General features: G+C 45.5%; 1 protein-coding gene across 1 annotated transcript in view; it reads right to left on the reverse strand.

Annotated features, from left to right (window-relative positions):
- The window catches only part of LOC146041563 (claudin-16-like), a 138,594-nt gene that overhangs the window by 113,166 nt on the left and 6,936 nt on the right, over positions 1-18,492 (reverse strand). The window contains exon 3 of the mRNA XM_083161517.1: positions 13,590-13,761. Within this exon, the coding sequence (XP_083017643.1) occupies positions 13,590-13,761 (172 nt within the window). The remainder of the gene's footprint in view (positions 1-13,589; positions 13,762-18,492) is intronic.

The raw sequence follows: 18,492 nt of genomic DNA on the forward strand, positions 1-18,492 counted from the left end.
AAGCATGTCGACCTATTGAGCTGTCGAACTAATGCTGTTGATGTAATGGCTGTCTATGTAAGTGCTGTCTAACATTGGTCCCAGATCCCCTCTAGTAACAGCATTAAGCCAGCCAGTGGCAGTGTCCTCGTCCCAGTTGTAGTGGTGGCTGCTCAGAGTCACTGGCTTAATGCTGTTACTAGAGGATATCATCCGCTCATTGTGTTGCTTAAAGAGGGGACACTGACTGCTCCACAATGCTGCTACAGCTTTCTCTGTAGTGACGCTGGCCGAGTTGTGCTGCAGTGCTTATTGGGCTGGTGCTGCTGCTTCTAACAGTAGGACACTGTACCTTGCTGCCGCTGTTTCTATAGTGCCGCTTGTCAGCTCGGCAGTCCTGCTGCTGGCGGGAGATGCGATGCACGGCTGCTGTCACTCATTTTCGGCCTGCTTGCCTCCCTGGGAACCCGCGGTGGTGTGCATACACTAAGTAAACATTTTTTTTAAATCACAGTGCAGGGGGTCGCTTCCTGGACCCACGGGCCCTTGAAACACCTGACTAGCAGCGGGCCCCATAACAAGTACACCCCCTGCACCCTCCATAGTTATGCCACTGGTAATCTCATTCCTGTGGAAAAACCACATCTTTAAAACTTCCAATGCTCTTCAGCCCCAGAGCAAGTCACTCAAAGAGGTCAGACAAATCCCTCAGGCATGACAGTTTCTACTGCCCCCAAATGGATCAAGCCAAAGGACAGAGGGAGGCATGCACTAAGTGAAAAATGCAGTAAAAACACTGTTATTGGGGTTTTTAACTGCATTTTGATATGCAGGACCTTGGGACTAAAGCTGGGACCAAGCGCACGCTGGGTTTTTGCTGCGGGGGTATCACCAGCAAAAGCTGGTGATACCCCATACTAGCATATAGGCTTCTCAACGCAACCCAGTGCCACCCCGCATGGATCCCCGCCGACCCCCCACAGACCCCCGCTGACCCCTTCCTCACCTGTGCCTGGGCAGCACAGTGCTGTACTGCCTGGAACAGTGACCTCCTCACTGCAGCAGCCGTGTAAGGGAGGGAGGGGGAGCTGCTGGGGACCTGCTCACCCTCCACAGGCTGCTTCACAATGGGCAGCTCTTATCGCAAGAGCTGCCCATTGCTATACTAATTGCATATGTTAGACCATATGCGATTAGTATCATTGCAGTAGCCGGCAGAGGGGGGCAGTAACTGGTGGTGGAGGATAGTGCATCCTGCCCTGAGTCTTGTGACTGGCCTGGTACAACAATTGGCAGCCCAGGTAGAAATCCAATTGCTGCATAAGGGCAAGTCCTCCAGTTCCTGCAAGAGTTGCTCACTAGGCTGGATAATATCCAGAATATAACAAACCAACTTTTGTGAGGTGTGCAAACAACTGCGCTTGGTGAGAGGGTAGTCAGTCCTAGAATAAATATTCTCAGGACTAGTGCCCTTTTCCAGTATTGCTAGGCAGCTTGATTTGTTACCAGTTCCTTGATGGTTAGGGCTGTTTCACACAGTACGGTTCCTGCCGCACGGTGAAATCCCGTACGGCCAGGGAGCCGTGCCGCACTCAGCAGTTGTGAATGGACACTATTGTGTCCATTCACACGGGACGGCCACGGCCCGGCCGCACGGCTGCAGCCGGATCCCCCCACTGGAAGGGACGGCTGCCGGGCTGTGGCCATCCCTGCCATTATAAAATTCTGAGTGCGGCGCGGCTCCCTGACCGTACGGGATTTCACCGTGCGGCAGGAACCGTACTGTGTGAAACAGCCCTTATGTTGATCCAATCCTGGTGCTTTAGGAACAAAGCTTTAGTCCCAAGGCAGTAGCAATCACAGCCTCTTTTAAGAGGGGTCAAGTTGAAGCAAAGGCGCTGCACTTGTGGAAGCAAGGTCCCAATCGTGGGTCCTGGTTCTTGTAGTTCATCAGGCGTTTGGTGTGCCAATAATATAATAGGTAAGTGTCCCAATAGTAGGCTCATATATAATCAATCTGGTTCCATCTGTCCATCTGAAGATTCCTTTGGTTCCAGATGACTCTGATATCTCTGCACTCAATCTGATCCTATTTGCTGTTCCAAATACTCCTCTGGTTCCAGACGATTCTAATGTCTCCGGACTCAATACAGTTCTATCCAATTGTTTCAATCATCTAAACTCAGTTCAGTCCCATCTGTTTGTCTGCTCCAGCCACCTTCAGTTTCAGCTGGTTCGAGTATCTGTACACCCAACCCCGGTTCACCAATGGATTCTAAAGACTCCTGTCCAGTTCCAAACAACAGTCCGGTCCTATCCTATGGTTCCATGAAAGGACTTCTGCCAGCTTGGTCTAGTATTTAACTGTTGACGCCACAGTTCCAAGTGGATATTTTGACTTTGCTTCCCTGTTTACATACAACGCAAGTGCACTATTCCTAGTTGAGGCTTCCAAGCATCCTTCTGAAACTTCTGAAATTATACAGCGTCGTAACCAATAGAGGAAACTGCTTATAGCTGAATCAACAGTTATTAAATAAATAGGGTAACTATCACCCAACAGCGTGTGGAAATCAGACAACGCTGCAATCTATAAAGGAAGATTGTATATATATGTAAAAGTCACTAACACATTAGTTAGGAAAACTGCATATATCAGGATTAGAGCAAACCTGAATGAATAAAAAATTATCGTGACATATACTTTCCTTCATAAGAATTAACTGGTTGGCAATAAGGCTGTACTGACACCAACACTGAATAAGGACCGCAATCCCAGTATATAACCAATATAAATATACAGCATAATAGGGGATTAGCGGAAGACTATTCGAATAATAATTGTGTCTACACTATACAAATTCATGGGCGCTGTATAGCATAGATCAGGCATGCCCAAAGTCAGGCCCGGGGGCCAGATGCGGCCCGTGCTATCATTTCAAGTGGCCCGCAGCCTCCAGTTGGAAGCAGGCAGAGCACCAGATGTGGGAAGCACAGCACAGGACACTAAAGGTGGGGCCCTGGCGAGCGCACCTTTACCTTGCTGTCTGCTGCAGTGAGGAGGTGCCGGCCGCCACAGTCAGATGTGTTTGGCGTCCTACCCCTGCTGCTGCAATCGTATATCACCCTACTCCACAATCACAGTGACAGCAGTGTTTGGGGAGGGGGTGCAGCACGGGGGAAGCTTGCTCCCGTAACATGCAGAGTGGAGGAGGGCAGCAGCGGGAGCCCAAGCATCTCCTGTCCTTCCAGTTTCTGCTTTGCCTCTCCTTCCTCTGACTCACACAAGGGGCTGGAAAACATACAGAGAAGGGAGGGGGCAGAGTGGGGGACATACAGTGAATGGGGACAGAGTGGGGGACAGAGTGAATGGAGGCAGTGATGGCCATTCAGAGAAGGGGGAGCAGGGGCAGGCTTGGGGATATACAGTGAATGGAGGTAGAGTGGGGTACATAGTGAATGGGGGTCATACAGTGAATGGGAGCCATACAGTGAAGAAGGGTCAGGCGTGGGGACATACAATGAATGGAGGCACTGATGCACATTAAGAGAAGGGGGGCAGGCTGTGGGACAGAGTGAATGGGAGCAGAGTGGGGGACCATTCTGATGTGATTAATGATTTTAAGAATGTCAGGCTGAATGGTCGGCCCTCCACATTTTCACTTCACCAAATCTGGCCCTCGTCACAAAAAGTTTGGACACCCCTGGCATAGATGCTGAAAAGGTCACAAATCCCAAACAGAAAGTTAAACACTCAAGACAAAATCAGAGTTATGTGCTGTTGAATAAATACAAAATTTACTATATATATCGTCACATGTGTAAAACAAGACAAGACAGTTAATACAAAAATCTGTCTGTCGCTACCCTCCCATCCCTCTAGGATTGATACAAATATTTATAAATATATCCGTAGAGTATGAAATAGATGAGAAGGATCTTTCTGATACAATCATTACCCATTGAGGAAGTATTGTATCAATATTTGCAATAATTGTTTGTACAAGTACACATGATGAGATAAATAGGATAGATATCTAGAAACAATCTCAATACATGTCTCTGAATGAGGATTAACAGATTAAAAGGATCTTTCTGATGCAAATTTAACCCATTGAGGAAATATTGCATCAATATCCACAACAATCGCTCGTAACGAGTACACATGATGAGATAAATTGTCTGGATATCTAAACACAATTTCAACACAAGTCTCTGAATAAAGCCAAATAAAAGGACGAAATAAAAACACACTGACACCGTTTTTAAATGAATTTTGTTTATTGCATCAATATTTCACTAAATAAGCAGTTTTAAAACAAATAAATAAAAGCTAAATTTTATAAAAACATTATAATAAACACTTGAACCATTCTATTCTCTTTCCTGTGCGCCAAAAAAAGAAGACAATCTTTTCTCTTTTTCTCTTTTGTCCTTCTGAAACTCTAAAGACTCTTGAATTAAATATGTCAAAAGTAAATCCTCCTGTCTTTTGACACCGACATCGGGGCTATTAAACAGATACTGGACACCCAGCATATATTTACTGTAACAGAGATTTCATGTAGTTCATGTAGTTCCGCATTATAGTACACCAATATCTCACTTAGGGCCTTATTCTGGTCTGTGCGGCCGGAGCCGAATATGCGGCCAGGACCGTGTGTCCTAAACCCCGCCTTCCGTACGGATCGCTCACTCCGTCCGAATGCGGTAAGCTGCTGACCGCACAGAGCACGAGTGGATTTCTCATGTATACACCTCCTCCATCTCTGGGAACCTCCCCCATCATTCGATGGTCGCATACCATCGAATGCAGGACCGAGTGGTCAGGCAGCTCCCGCAAGCTCAGACCACTTGGGCATTTCTCCGTGCAAAAGCAGGGATCTGGGCGGGCAGCTGACATCCGGCAATGTCATATGTCCGCCCCCTACACGTGCATCACGGCCGCATTACCATACGTACGCCCAGCGTTTTCATGGGAACGCCCATGAAACGCGGGGCGTATGCATATGTTAATGAGGCCAAACAGCCCTTCACGCCCCTCTCCTCCCCCTGTTCGTAGTGTAAACAATTCATGCGGAATTTGGACGTATGTCCCTTTCGCACATGCGCAGATATGCCTCTGCACATGCGCAAACACAAAACATCGGCGGAACGAACGCACGCGGACATATCCGCACCAACCAGAATAAGGGCCTTAGTTTGAGTCAGCATCTTTAATGAGTATATCTCCTGCTTACTCAGTTGAATATTTCCTACTCTGCTTTAGAGGCAAAGTCTTGGAAAGGGATAATCATCTCATGGAGTAGAAGGATCCAATATTAAATGTTCTCCCAGTATTCCTAAAAGTAGTTCAACGAGAATTTGCTTCAAAACCAGTCCATTTGAGACCATTCAAATCTTCTCCTAAATCATCAAATAATCCACTTACTGTACAGCTGTCCTTTTTAGACCAGTGTATCAGAAACTTACATGTCACCAGTAAACAAGGTCATTGCAAAACTTTCAGTCCATGGACTTAAAATCTGCACACACCTCTTTGTCGCCTTCATCTAGCAAATCCTCTGGAGGTATTCATTCCCTATTGACCCCCACCACAGTTACATCACGTACTGCCTGGCAGTGTCAGAGAGCTCTGACAAGCGAACAACAGCCGTCCACCGGAGATGGGTTAATTGACTCATGACAGCAGTCTACCGATAGTCACAGAAACTTTTTACTACTGTGATTAGGAACAACAGGTGTACTTTAGGTACACAGTTCAGAACTTTCCAAAGGACTTTAGTTTACCTGCACATCACATTTTTTTTTTATTTTTTTTTTGTCTTTTGAGCACATTGAGTAAAACAATAAAGTGTTTACCCAATTAACCACACTCTATCTTTTATCAAATAACCCAAACATACCCTCTGATCTGATAGTATTTATTATCACAGAGTGGGGGTAGAGCGCAGAATTCACACTATTGGTATTCATTCGTTAAGTTCACCCATTGTGCCACCTAAATTTTCATGGATTCTGACTTATTACAATTTTAGCAAGATCGCATGTTAGAACTTCACTGAAAGAAATACTCCAGAAACTGTTCAGGAAAAACAGTCTATTTTAATTTTGAGTTGGTTATGTTTCCTTTAATTCCACTCCAGATTGTATGCATAGTTCCAAAGTCATTGACATGTAAGATGCCACAAATTTTGGTACTCCTAAAGAAAAGATACCAATGCTCACCCAAGACTTGGAATCTGCCTCTGATAGTGAATTTGTTGATGACTCTATTTATGTTATGGGAGGCCCTATCCTTCCCAGTTTTGCTTTCACGCATGATGAGGTTCCTGAATTACCAACAAGATCTACAGGTCTCTGTACAAAAGCTCCTGGCTATTGTACAAGATTGAATTTAAGCCTCAGTGGAGTGGTAGCTTTAAGTTACTTTTTCACTCATTAGTTCCAGATGAAGGAACTCCCATTTCTGCTGATGATGGATGGTCCACCTGCTCAGAAGACAAAAATCTGTCCACTAAGGATGAAAATTGGGAAGACTCCAAATTCAGCTTGGACTTTTGTGAAAGTTATACCTCAAGTTCCTCTAAGTTCCTACATGGATGTCCAGAGTACATCCTTGAAGTGGGTAACTTCCACAATCCTGATTAAAAACTCATATCATTTGGTGACATCTGTCCAAAGACCCAAGGTCTTTCTGCTTTCTGAGATAACCTGCGTACGGTATGAGCTGCAAGTAAGCTGCACTCCTTCCTGATTATCCACCTGTGTAAAATCTAAAATCACAAAGATTCTTCATGTGGTATCTGCATAGCAGTTACTGAGGACTGTTCATACTATTGCTGTACAGCATAGCCATCCAGCAATGTTGGATGTCATTCTCAGCTTCCTGCGGCCCTACAAGTCAACGCCATTATCACAGTTCCCAGACCTGTTTGCTCCATCCCGAGTTTATCTCCAAGCACCAAACATGGGCACAGCCATGGTGGATGCAATCACATGATTCACCACAGCCAATCTTGTGATACCAGTTTCTGACACCTGTTTTTTTGCAGCTGTCAGTGGTCACTACAAGATTTCTGTGAAAACACCTCCAACTGGCCAATGCAATGATATATTCAGCATAGCTGTAGCCTGTGTTCCAGCTTCTGTGGGAATCTCTCTACTACAGACTCAGTGCAAGTCCTTAAAATATGCAAAACTTTAAAAATATATGTATAAAAATGTATAAGAAATATGTAGACTGCCAATGGTCGCTCTCAATGAACAGCTGGTTCCGCAAATAGATCTGATTGTGACAGCTGGCCATTACATCCAGGACTTCCCAGCTCAATTGTCACCAAGGTCTTCTCCAAGGGACATCGGCATTAACAGCAATTGTAGCACCAATTTCCATTTTAAAACTCCATATAAAACTCCACACAAATATCAATACAAGGTAAAATTTCAATTATACCCTATCAAGCACACTGGCATTCTAATTAGTGTTGGAGTTTGAATAATTATTATTCCCGGACATGGCTATATGAAAATTCTCAAAAATTCTTATTAATTCATAAGGGTTGCATTAATTTTAAATCTTTATGTAAGTATGATTTTATACGTGATTATATTAATTTGGTTTTAGTATATTGTTTATACTAGAGATGTGTGGGCTCGGATTGCCCAGATCCGAGCCCGTCTGAACGTCACTGATCCAAGCCCGGATCCAAGCGGCGTTCGTTTGTTCCCGCCCGACTCGGATCTGGGCGTGTTGGCAAAACGTCATTGCTCAGAGCCAGATTCTCGCGAGAGCTGGATCTCTATATAAGTCGCGAGAATCCTGTGTCTTGGGAATTTAGGGATTAGGGTGTGTGTTAGGAGCTTTGTTAGGAGCTGTCTCTCCTCTGCTGTTGGGGCCTAATATTGTTTTTTCTGCTAGTGCAGTGGCCTAGTGCCATTGTCTGCTGGTGCCTGCACTGCCAGTGGCTGCCAGCAGTACCTGCCTACTTCTCTGTGTAACTGAGTGTAAAGTATACACTCAGTTATATACTATTTAGCAGTCTGCTGGTGCCGGGTGCTGGACAGGGTCCCGACGTCGGGATCCCGATTGTCAAAACACCGACAGCCGTGTTCCCGATGGCCGACGGCTATTTTCCCTCGTGGGGGCTTTGTTGCGCTCGCCATGCTTGGTGGGTCCTGCCAGTCGGGAAATTGACGTTGGGATAATGACTGTCGGGATCCCGACTGTCGGACCCCTATACCACACCCACTGGTGCCTACCTACTGCAATCTATAACATGTATAATTCCAATCACTGGTGTCTAGTACCTACTGCTGTGTATATATATAGTTCTCTGGTAGACTCTGCACTCGTCCAGTGTACACAGCTGCCCGGGTGCACTTGCAGGTAATTAGGGATGCAGTCAAAATCCCGACAGTCAAAATCCCAACAGGGTCAAAATCCCGAATGTGTCATAATACCGACAAGGACAAAATCCCAACAAGGTCAAAATCCCGACATTTAAAAACCCGACAAGGACAAAATCCCGACATTTAAAATCCCGACAACGTCAAAATACCGGGATATAGAATGTACAGGTGAAACAGTCTACATGACTTTCGGTCGACATGTCGCAAGGTCGACAGGTCGCGAGGTCGACATGGGTTTTTTCACTGCTTTTTGATCCGACATGTGCCAAAAGGTGAAATTTCATGCTCTACCATCCACTAGGGCGTGGTGGGAGAATAAAATAGTGTGCCGAGGCACCGTGCCCGAAGCATCGCGAGCGAAGTGAGTTCACTTCCAACTGTGTCCATGTCCCCTGAGGAAAACCGGCTAGGAAATCCGGTTGAAACGGCTGTCGGGTCAGCCTAATCTACTTTATTGTAATGTCTTCTATTTAAAATACAAACTTCTTTTTCTTCATCAAAAAACGAGTGCTGGTCATTTCCTGTCCTATGCAATAGGTTGGGTAAGTACATCTATAATAACTTTTATGGACCCTGCACCGTCTACATTTATGCAACTTCAATTGAGTGCCGTTTTGAGACCCCTATATCAGTGGCGTAACTACTGTAAGGCAGCCCCAGCAGCCGCTTGGGGGAGCAAGCAGCAGCAGGGTCTGTGTGGGCACCGGCACCTGCTCGACGCACCGACATGCTGCTGCCTGCCGCTGCCCACTGACCGAGCACTGGAGGCGAGTCAGCCACAGCGTGGGTGCGGCCATGGCAGAGATGACAAATCCCCCCACTGATTCAATTGACTGTACACAGAGCTGGCTATTGGCTACTTTGAACAGGATGGACAGGCGGATGGGCGTGCTAGGGCGGCCTGGGATGCGTCAGAACCAAGGGAAGCAGCAGTGTTTGCTGGTCTCTCTTCCTCTCTCCTGCTTCAGCTTCTCTGTTATGCATGTGACGTCATCACATCACACGCTAGGGAAACACGCTGGAGAGGAGCCTGGGGGGGGGGGGGGTTGCGCACCACAAACTTTTTGGCAGGGGGGAGCAAAATTTATAGTTACGCCACTGCCCTATATATATATATATATATATATATATATATATATATATATATATACATACACACAGTCTGCTAGTGCCTGCTTATGGCTGTGCCTGCCTATGGCTTTTAAATATATATTTCCAGTCTGCTAGTGCCTGTCTACCTACTTACGTATATATAATACCTGTTTGCTGGTTCCTACCTACTGATGTATATACAATACCTATCTGCTGGTGCCTACCTACTGACATATATATATATATATATATAACTGTCTGCTGGTGCCTAGTACTGATGTATATATGTAATACCTGTCTGCTGGTGCCTACCTACTGACGTCTATATATAATACTTGTCTGCTGTTGCATACCTACTGCCGTATATATAATACCAGTCAGCTGGTGCCTACGTAGCCTACTGACCAATGTTCCCTCTAATTTTACGAAGGCTTTGTGCAGAAAAAGATATTGGCTGTGCAACTTTGGAAGGAAATGTACATTTTTGTGCGTCACATAACGTATACAGGCCTAGATTTCGAGTTCTGTTGAGTTAATAAAGCAATTTGAATGTTTACAGACTTCACACACCACACATATAGACTATAGCAGTGATTTTCAACCTTATTAAACTCGTGGCACACTAAAACAAGATTTTAACCTTTGTGCGCTCAGTTGTAATGTCTGTGCGCGGGCTCTGCGAGTTGTGTGCGCGCGCACACGCGCACAGCTTAGAGGGAACACTGCTACTGACATGTATATAATACCAGTTTTCTAGTGCCTACCTAGCCTACTGATGTATAATTCCTGTCTGCTGGTGCCTACCTATGGATGTATATAATTGCACTCCAGTCGTGCTGTCCTGGAGGATAAAAAAAGGGAAAGATGAAGAGCCACTTCCTCATAGCTCTGAAGCTGCTGCCACTAGTCATGACATAGACGATTAAATGCCATCAATGTCATCTGCCAAGGCCGATGCCCAGTGTCAAAGTAGAGGGCATGTAAAATCGAAGGCAAAGTTCAGTAAACATTCCCTCAAAAATAAATGTAAATCGTTGGAGGAGAAACAAACTTGACAATGTGCCATTTACAACACGGAACGGCTAAGGCCAGGGCCTATGTTCATGACTAGTGGTTCAGCTTCACATCACATTCAAAGTCCTCCTCCTCCCCACCCTCTAGACAATTTAAGAGTTAAGCTGTAATCGACAAAAACACAGCAAACCAGCCTTCTAAAGACATTTTATCACAAATCCCCAAGGAGAGTCAAAGGGTGTTGGTGGCTGCGATGCCAGACCTTCCCATCACTGTACGGGAAGAGGTGGCTCCTTCCACCATTTGCAATATGCCCTCTGCATATGCTGGAAGGACCACAGTCCAGTTCCAGATTTTGATAATGAAGGTGTCAATGTTGTACACCAGGAGGAGGATATTGATGTAGCTGGCGCTGAGGAGGAAGTTGACGAGGAGGATGATGTGGTTTGCTTAAATGAGGCACCAGGGGGGAAAACAGTTGTTGTCCATGGGATGAAAAAGCCCATCGTCATGACTGGGCAGAGGACCAAAAAATCCACCTCTTCGGTCTGGATTTTTTTTTATCCAAATCGGACAACAAATGTACTGTATTGCCATATGTAGCTTATATAAAGCTGCAATAAGCAGGGGTAAGGATCTTGGCCACTTAGGGACATCCTCCCTTATACGTCACCTGAAGACCCTTCATAATTCAGTGTTTACTTCAGGTACTGTGGCTAGGACCGTCAGCAGTCCAGGGAACCTAAATCTTTTGGTCCTGTTGTATCCAAGCGCCTGGAAACTACATCAGCAACTCCCTCCTCATCAATTTCCTCCTCAATCCGGATTGGAGGTAGTCCTGCAGGCCATGTCACTGGCATCTGACTACTCTTCAATCTGGGATTCTTCCAGAGGATCCTGCAGCGTACTGCCGCTGCTGCTGGGAGTCGGTCATCTTCCTAGAGGGGAGGCCGTAAGATGGCTACATTTTTCACTAAGCAATTGACCGTCCAACAGTCGTTTGCCATGAGCAGAAAGTAGGACAGCAGTCATCCTATGGCAAAGCGGATAACTGCGGCCTTGACAGCTATGTTGGTGTTAAGACATGCATCCAGTGTCCGCCATCAGTGGAGTGGGATTTAGACGGTTGATGGAGGTATTGTTTCCCTGGTATCCAATTCCACCTAGATTCCACTTCACTAGGCAGGCAATACCTGGGATGTACAGAGAAGTTCGAAAAAGTGTCCTCAGTTCTCTGAAAAATGCTGTTGTAACCACTGTTCACTACGAACATGTGGACAAGTGGTTCAGGGCAAACTAAGGACTATATGAATGTGGCAGCCACTGGGTAGATGCATTGCCTTCCACAGCAACAGCAGAAACATCTCCTGCATGCTAGCTCCTTCCAAGGCAGGCTACATTGTGTATCACTGTTTTCAGTAAGAGGCACAACACCGACAACCTGTTAGAGAAACTGAGCGTGGCAGCAAATCCTCCTCAACCTGCCCTGCCATCACCTTAAACAAGAGGCGGTGACCCACTGGAACTCCACCCTATATATGCTGCAGAGGATGGAGGAGCAGCAAAAGGCCATTCAAGCCTACACAGCCACCTACGAAATAGGCAGAGGAGCAGAAATGCACCTGACTCAAGTGTAGTGGAGGCTGATTTCTGTGTTGTGCAAGGTTCTCCAGCCATTTGAATTTGCCGTACGTGAAGTCAGTTCCGACACTGCCAGCTTGAGTCAGGAGATTCCCCTGATCAGGCTGTTGCATAAGCAGCTGGAGAAAGTGAAGGAAGAGCTAAAGCGTTGCGATTCTGCAAAGCATGTAGCTTTTGTGGATGAAGCCCTCCAAATGCTTTGCCAGGATACGAGGGTGGTAAGTCTGTGAAAGTCAGAGGTATACATTCTGGCCACCGTGCTCGATCCTCGGTTTAAAAAGTATGTTGTGTCTCTGTTTCTGGTGGACACAAGTCTACAAAGGTGCAAAGACCTGCTGATCAGGAGATTGTCATCTGAAGTGGACCGCCACAGCTCCTCCTTAATTTTCTCCCCCACCTGTGGCTGTGAGGAAACAGCTGAGACTGACCCACTGGCGGGGATGCAGGGCAGGCAGAAGCGAGTTTGGAGATCTGGTGAAGGACCTGCCAATGATTGCTCACATGTCTACTGTCGCTGCATTGGATTCTGTCACCATTGAAAAAATGGTGGAGGATTACTTTGGTGACAGCATCCAAGCAGACATGTCAGACAGTCCTTACCTGTACAGTCAGGGAAAAAAGGCAGTTTGGAACCTGTAAAAAATTGCTCTATTTTACCTGAGTTGTCCCCCCTCCAGTATGTACTCCAAATGAGTTTTTAGTGCAGTGGGGAACCTGGTCAGTGAGCGGCGAAGGAGGCTGCTTCTGCAAAATGTGGTAAAGATGATGTTCATAAAAATGAATGAACAATAAAGACCAGCAATTGCCTCCAGAGACTACAAAGGGACCTGTGATTGTGGAGTCCAGGGGGACGAATTGATAATCTGTGAGGATGAGGAAGTACACACTGAAGGGGGCGGGGAATCAGAGGAGGAGGATTACGATGATACAGTATCTTGTCTCTGTAGGGCCATTTTGTACAGGGAAAGATGAATTGCTTTTTTTGTGTGGGGTCCCAAACAAACCAATCATTTCAGTTACATTTTTGTAGGCCCTGTCGCTGAAATGATTGGTTTGTTAAAGTGTGCATGTCCTATTTATGCAACATAGGGGTGGGTGGGAAGGCCCAAGGACAATTCCATATTGCACCTCTTTTTTTTCTTTGCATTATGTGTATGAAAATATAATTAATGTTTTTTTACGTCAGAATATATTTCTATTAATAAATTTGTGCATAAAACTATTTAAAAAAAATAGTTTTCATAATTAAATATGTTTCAACCATAATATGTATTATTATGCTATTTCCCCATATATTGCATTCACTTAGTGAAAAAAAAAAAAACCTTGCGTGATAGAGATTTGGTAGCCAAATTTGAAATCAGTATGTGAAAAACCAAACGAATCAGTCATTAGATTGGCAAACAATTTCACTGACCCTAGTGTTTCAGGCTGCTTTTTATATTACTCACCTCTAAGCTGTCATCTGCATTCACCATCCAGCAGTCGGTCCATGTGGCCACAACCAGAAACGCTGTTGAGATAATAGCCAGACAGAGGAACAGTAACTGCAGCATCACAATCATTCTTAAGTCTGGCGGCCTCCAAAAACAATAAACCTCTGTGCATACAAGAAACAAATATCTTATATTTTCAAATCATTCTATAAAGTGATTCAGTTTCTTGTCATCTGAATGCGGGAAACAAAATGATAGTGTGAGCACATTAATAAGCTGTGCACTCTTTTTTTGGGCAAGACATTAAAAAAAGGTGTACATGTTTAAAACAACATTTCTTATGTCAAGGCAAAGCACAAACTTGCATTGTAAATTTGTAACCCAACTACTATCCCTATTGATTGTAAGCTTGCGAGCAGGGCCATTCTACCTCTATGGGCAGTATTCAATGAGAAAAATTCTCTGTGTTTTATGGAGAATTTTTGCTTTTTTCGCCTTGGACGGAGCATTTTGCTCTCCAAAAGTGAACCACCCTATTCAATGTGAAATATTCTCCGTCTTTCTAAGTGATTTTCTCCGTGTCTCTCCGTGTAGCAATTCTCCATCTTTTGATGGGGAGCTGGAATGTGAACTTTTAAACTAAAAGGTTTTTTTTTTAATTTTGGTGTCAAAAAATCAGGTTTTTTTTTCTGTGAAGGGGCATGTTATTTTTATTCATGTGCTTATAGCACATGAATATATATTTAAATTTTAAAAAAATATATATATATTTTTTTTACACAGTGCAGCCAGCAGGGGGCCGGAGCGCTCGAGCCACTCATTAGATATTCATATATTCACTGCACCCGATCGTTAATATGCACGATCGGGTGCAGTGAATACTGGGTCCCCCGCTGGCTATAGGGGGGGGGGGCAGCCTGTGCTGCCTGGGTCCCGGGGAGCCCCCCTCCCCTCCACATTCCTCTGGAGCAGCCAGGGAGACTTTAATCTCTCTGGCTGCTTCCGTCCCCCGGCTCCCTGAAAGCTCCCTGCCGCGGACGCTCGTCCGCTGCAGGGGTTAAGACTCGCCGCGAGTGGCGGCGAGCATCAGCCACATTGAATAGTGGATAAAGTGCCGTGACGGAGAATCTCCAAACATGGAGAATCTCCGCAAAAACACGGAGAGTGCATGGCGAGCAAAATAAAACGCTCTCCATGCACGGAGAATTTTCTCATTGAATACTGCCCTATGTCGGTTTGTTTCTACCCAGTTCGTTTAATCACTGTTGTTTTCACTTGTAAAGTTCAATGGAATATGCGCGCTATATAAGAAACTGAAAATAATAATAATAATAATAATAATAATAATAATAATAATAATAACATTGCTATACTGGAAGAATTAGTAGTTGTTAAGGGGGAAATAGTAAACAAAAGCAACATAAATAAGGTAGATAAGACATTCACCTGCTTTCTCTTGTTGCGTTAAACAGGTATGGTTTATACCCCTTTCACACTGACAAATATTTCCCGGATTATTAGCCATGAATGCGCAACAACCCGGGAAACTGGTCAGTGTGAAAGGGTCATGGAACCAGTGGCGTAACTATAGCTCCGCAGCCCCCGTGGTGGCGGGGGGGGGCAGAGAAATTGGGGGCGCCGCCGGGGGGCTGCGGGGCTATAGTTACCCACAGTCTGCGTCTCGCCCGGCTCTCTGCCGGTACCTGCCTGACCATCACGGTCCCGGCTGGCTCCTGCTGCAATGAAAACTGACAATTATAAAATGGCTGTCCCCATACTGCAGACAGTTTTCTGTCTGCTGTATGGGGGCAGCCATTTTCTAATAGTCAGTTTTCATTGTAGCAGCAGGGGCCGGCTGGGACGGTCAGGCAGGTCACGGCAGAGAGCCAGGCGAGACGCTGACCGTGGGTGCAGGTACGGGTAAGAAGGGGGGGGCAGGTTAGGTGTGTGTGGGGGTGTGTGGGGGTGGGGGGGCACCGAAAAAATGTGCGGCGCGGGGGGGGGCGCAAAATAGTTAGTTACGCCCCTGACTGGAAGATTATCCCGTGTCCAACTGTTAATACCAGGTTATTTACTAAACGTAACATTATATTTTATGCAGAGAACTGACTGCGTTATTCTCTGTTGCTACTCTGCGATCAATAAACAAATTACCAAAAATATGATTAATAAGTATATTCATGTATGGTGACAAATAACATTGCATTAATGGTTTAAACATTTGTATGATAAAACAATATTACAGTTATTACATTTCAATACAAGCATCCAGGTTCATCAATGTAAGTCATACATTAGTATACATTCAATGTGTGAGTGTGTGTGTGTGTGTGTGTGTGTGTGTGTGTGTGTGCTGGAGGTGTGTCTACAAGACAACAGCATGTGTCGTAGCTCTATGTCAATCTGGTGTCGGCCATCTTGTGACCAGCTAACAATGGCAAGTCTTCATCTTGAGTTGCATAATGAAACCATATAACTGACCTTAAATGCAAAGCTATCTCACAACACAAATAACCAGCTATGATAACATTGTACTTCAAGCTACAATATACAGCCATTAAACCACTGTTTTGTCTCAATTTCACATTCATGCTTCTGGTATAACACAATACTATTGCACTGTAATTTAAACAGCAAACAGCAAATCACCACTAACTGGCATTTATCGCACAATCACAACTCAGCTACACTGCTGCATTTTTCTCATAGGGTTGCCGACCCTCCCGGAATTACCGGGAGGATCCCGAAAATCGGGTCCTCCTCCCGGCCCCCTGGAAAGGTGGGCAACCCTCCCGGATTCCGGGGGACCCCCACGCCACCCCCCGATTGCGGCATCTTCGCCATACCTTTTGGATTGAAATCGTCAATCCGCGGGTCTCAGAGGAGGGGGCGGAGCTAAAATCGCGTCATTTTAGCCCCGCCCCCTCCACAGAGATCCGTGAATTGGGGGTTTTAACATCCTGGGGGCGGAGCTTAATGATGTAAAGCTCAAGCCCCGCCCCCCGAACTGCAGCTGGAAGTCTCCTCTCCGGGCTTCTCCCGGAGAGGAGACAGAAAAAGTCGGCAACCCTGTGTTAAACCTACAACAGATATCTCTGTATTGAGCTAAAATGCATTCCACAGTAATTCAACTCTAACTGGGCATTATACAATCCAGGCCTTGCTATACAAAAATCTATCACATGGCTACAATATCCATGTTTAAACACACAGGGCTTTAACCACGGATGCTAACTTATTGCAATGTAAACAATTACTGAAACCAATCATAATCTAGGCCCAATGCTTGATTGCGATACCAAAGCATAACAAAGGAATCTAGGCCCCAAAGCCTGAACACATGATCATATTCAATGATATAACTCACAATCCTATTGTATTTGAATCACATTTATAATCTACCAATCAAAGCCTTTCCTAACTCACAAATCATAACCGCTACACTTGAGTATGTTCTAATCATTAAATTGTTTAATTCAGGCCTATTATAATAACCACCCGGGGGGGGGGGGTAGGTTGGGTGCTCGCGCTACCGATACTGCCAGGGGGGGGGGGGCTGGTGCTACTCACCGATGCCGAGTCCTGCCACACAGGGTCTCCTTGTCCCGGCCAGCTCGAGGTCCCTGCTGATGCAGGAGTTGGGTGACGTCATCCTATGCGGCTGCAGCATAGCCGCATAGGATGACGCCAGCACCGGCCCTGATAGTAGGGTCGGCGGCCCGGCCAGGTGGCAATCTGGACCGGCCCACCGGGGAAATGGCCCGGTCTCCCGGATGACCAATCCGCCTTTGTCAGACATCTAGATCTCTTCCTGGGGTATTCTGCTGCATTTTCTGATCTAGTCCTTCCAATGTTGGTCAGCACTGTGTGTGTGTTATCTGACTGTGCCTTTTCCAGTAGATACCTGGGGGGAGGGTGCTGTATCCTGTCCATTGTCCAAGCTGTTCAATAGAATCAGCCACACCCCCTCTGCTATCTGTAAGTGAGATATCTAATAATATCTTATAAGATTTAAGAATGTGAATAGTTTGTGATCTGAATTTGTAACAACTGTCATCTGATAGCTATTCTTATGTAGATCATTTTGACACCAAACATCGATGGTTTTGGAAGCATTTTTATCGCAAACTATGTTTTAGTTTATGAGCAGGCTCTTCCGTCTTTCATCAAAGTTTTGTTCTAAAATGGTGAAATATAATGCGCTAAAGTGTCTAAGTGTATTTCGAATTTGACACAATGTTCCAGGATTTCCACAACGGTCGCGGGTCCAGGGGCAGTGTGAACAGGTTCACTGCACTGTAAAGACGCTGGTGGGAGATGCTGACATCTCCCAGTGCCGCCCTTTCCCTGCCTCCCGATTAAGTCAGCTTTATGCTAATGTGAAAGCGCTTGCAAGCCGGGTCACAGCCGGGATTTTGTACCTGGCTTGCGACTCGCTTGCAAGCGCTTTCCAGTGTGAAAGGGGTATCAATAGATCCATAGTTAAAGGATAGACAGTGAACAGGTTGACCCCAAATGGCCAACATGCAAAAGGTTGGCATGGTCAAAAAGTGGACAGGGAATAGGAAATGGTTGACAGAGTTAAAAGGCCACCATGAAAATGGTCATTTGGTGTCATTTTGTACATTTAACCATATCTGAGCCAAATTAGCGTACCCTTGTCGGTTCACAATATTTTTCCTGTATTTCTAGAAGCAGCACTGTCTCAAAAAGCCTGGGACTGGATATGCTTAGGAGAGGGTACCCTGCTGCATTTTTTGTAAACCTTTCAACCAGGGGCGTAACTAGAACTTAATGGGCCCCATAGCAAAATCCTGAAAGGGCCCCCTCCCCAGGAAGGAGAGTGAAGGAGGGACAGCGAGGGGGATATAGACATAAAAAACATAATTGGAATACTGTAATAGTTAGAAAATGAATA

Source organism: Crinia signifera, chromosome 19 (assembly GCF_055691185.1).
Source record: "Crinia signifera chromosome 19, ASM5569118v1, whole genome shotgun sequence".
NCBI classification, from domain to species: Eukaryota; Metazoa; Chordata; class Amphibia; order Anura; family Myobatrachidae; genus Crinia; species Crinia signifera.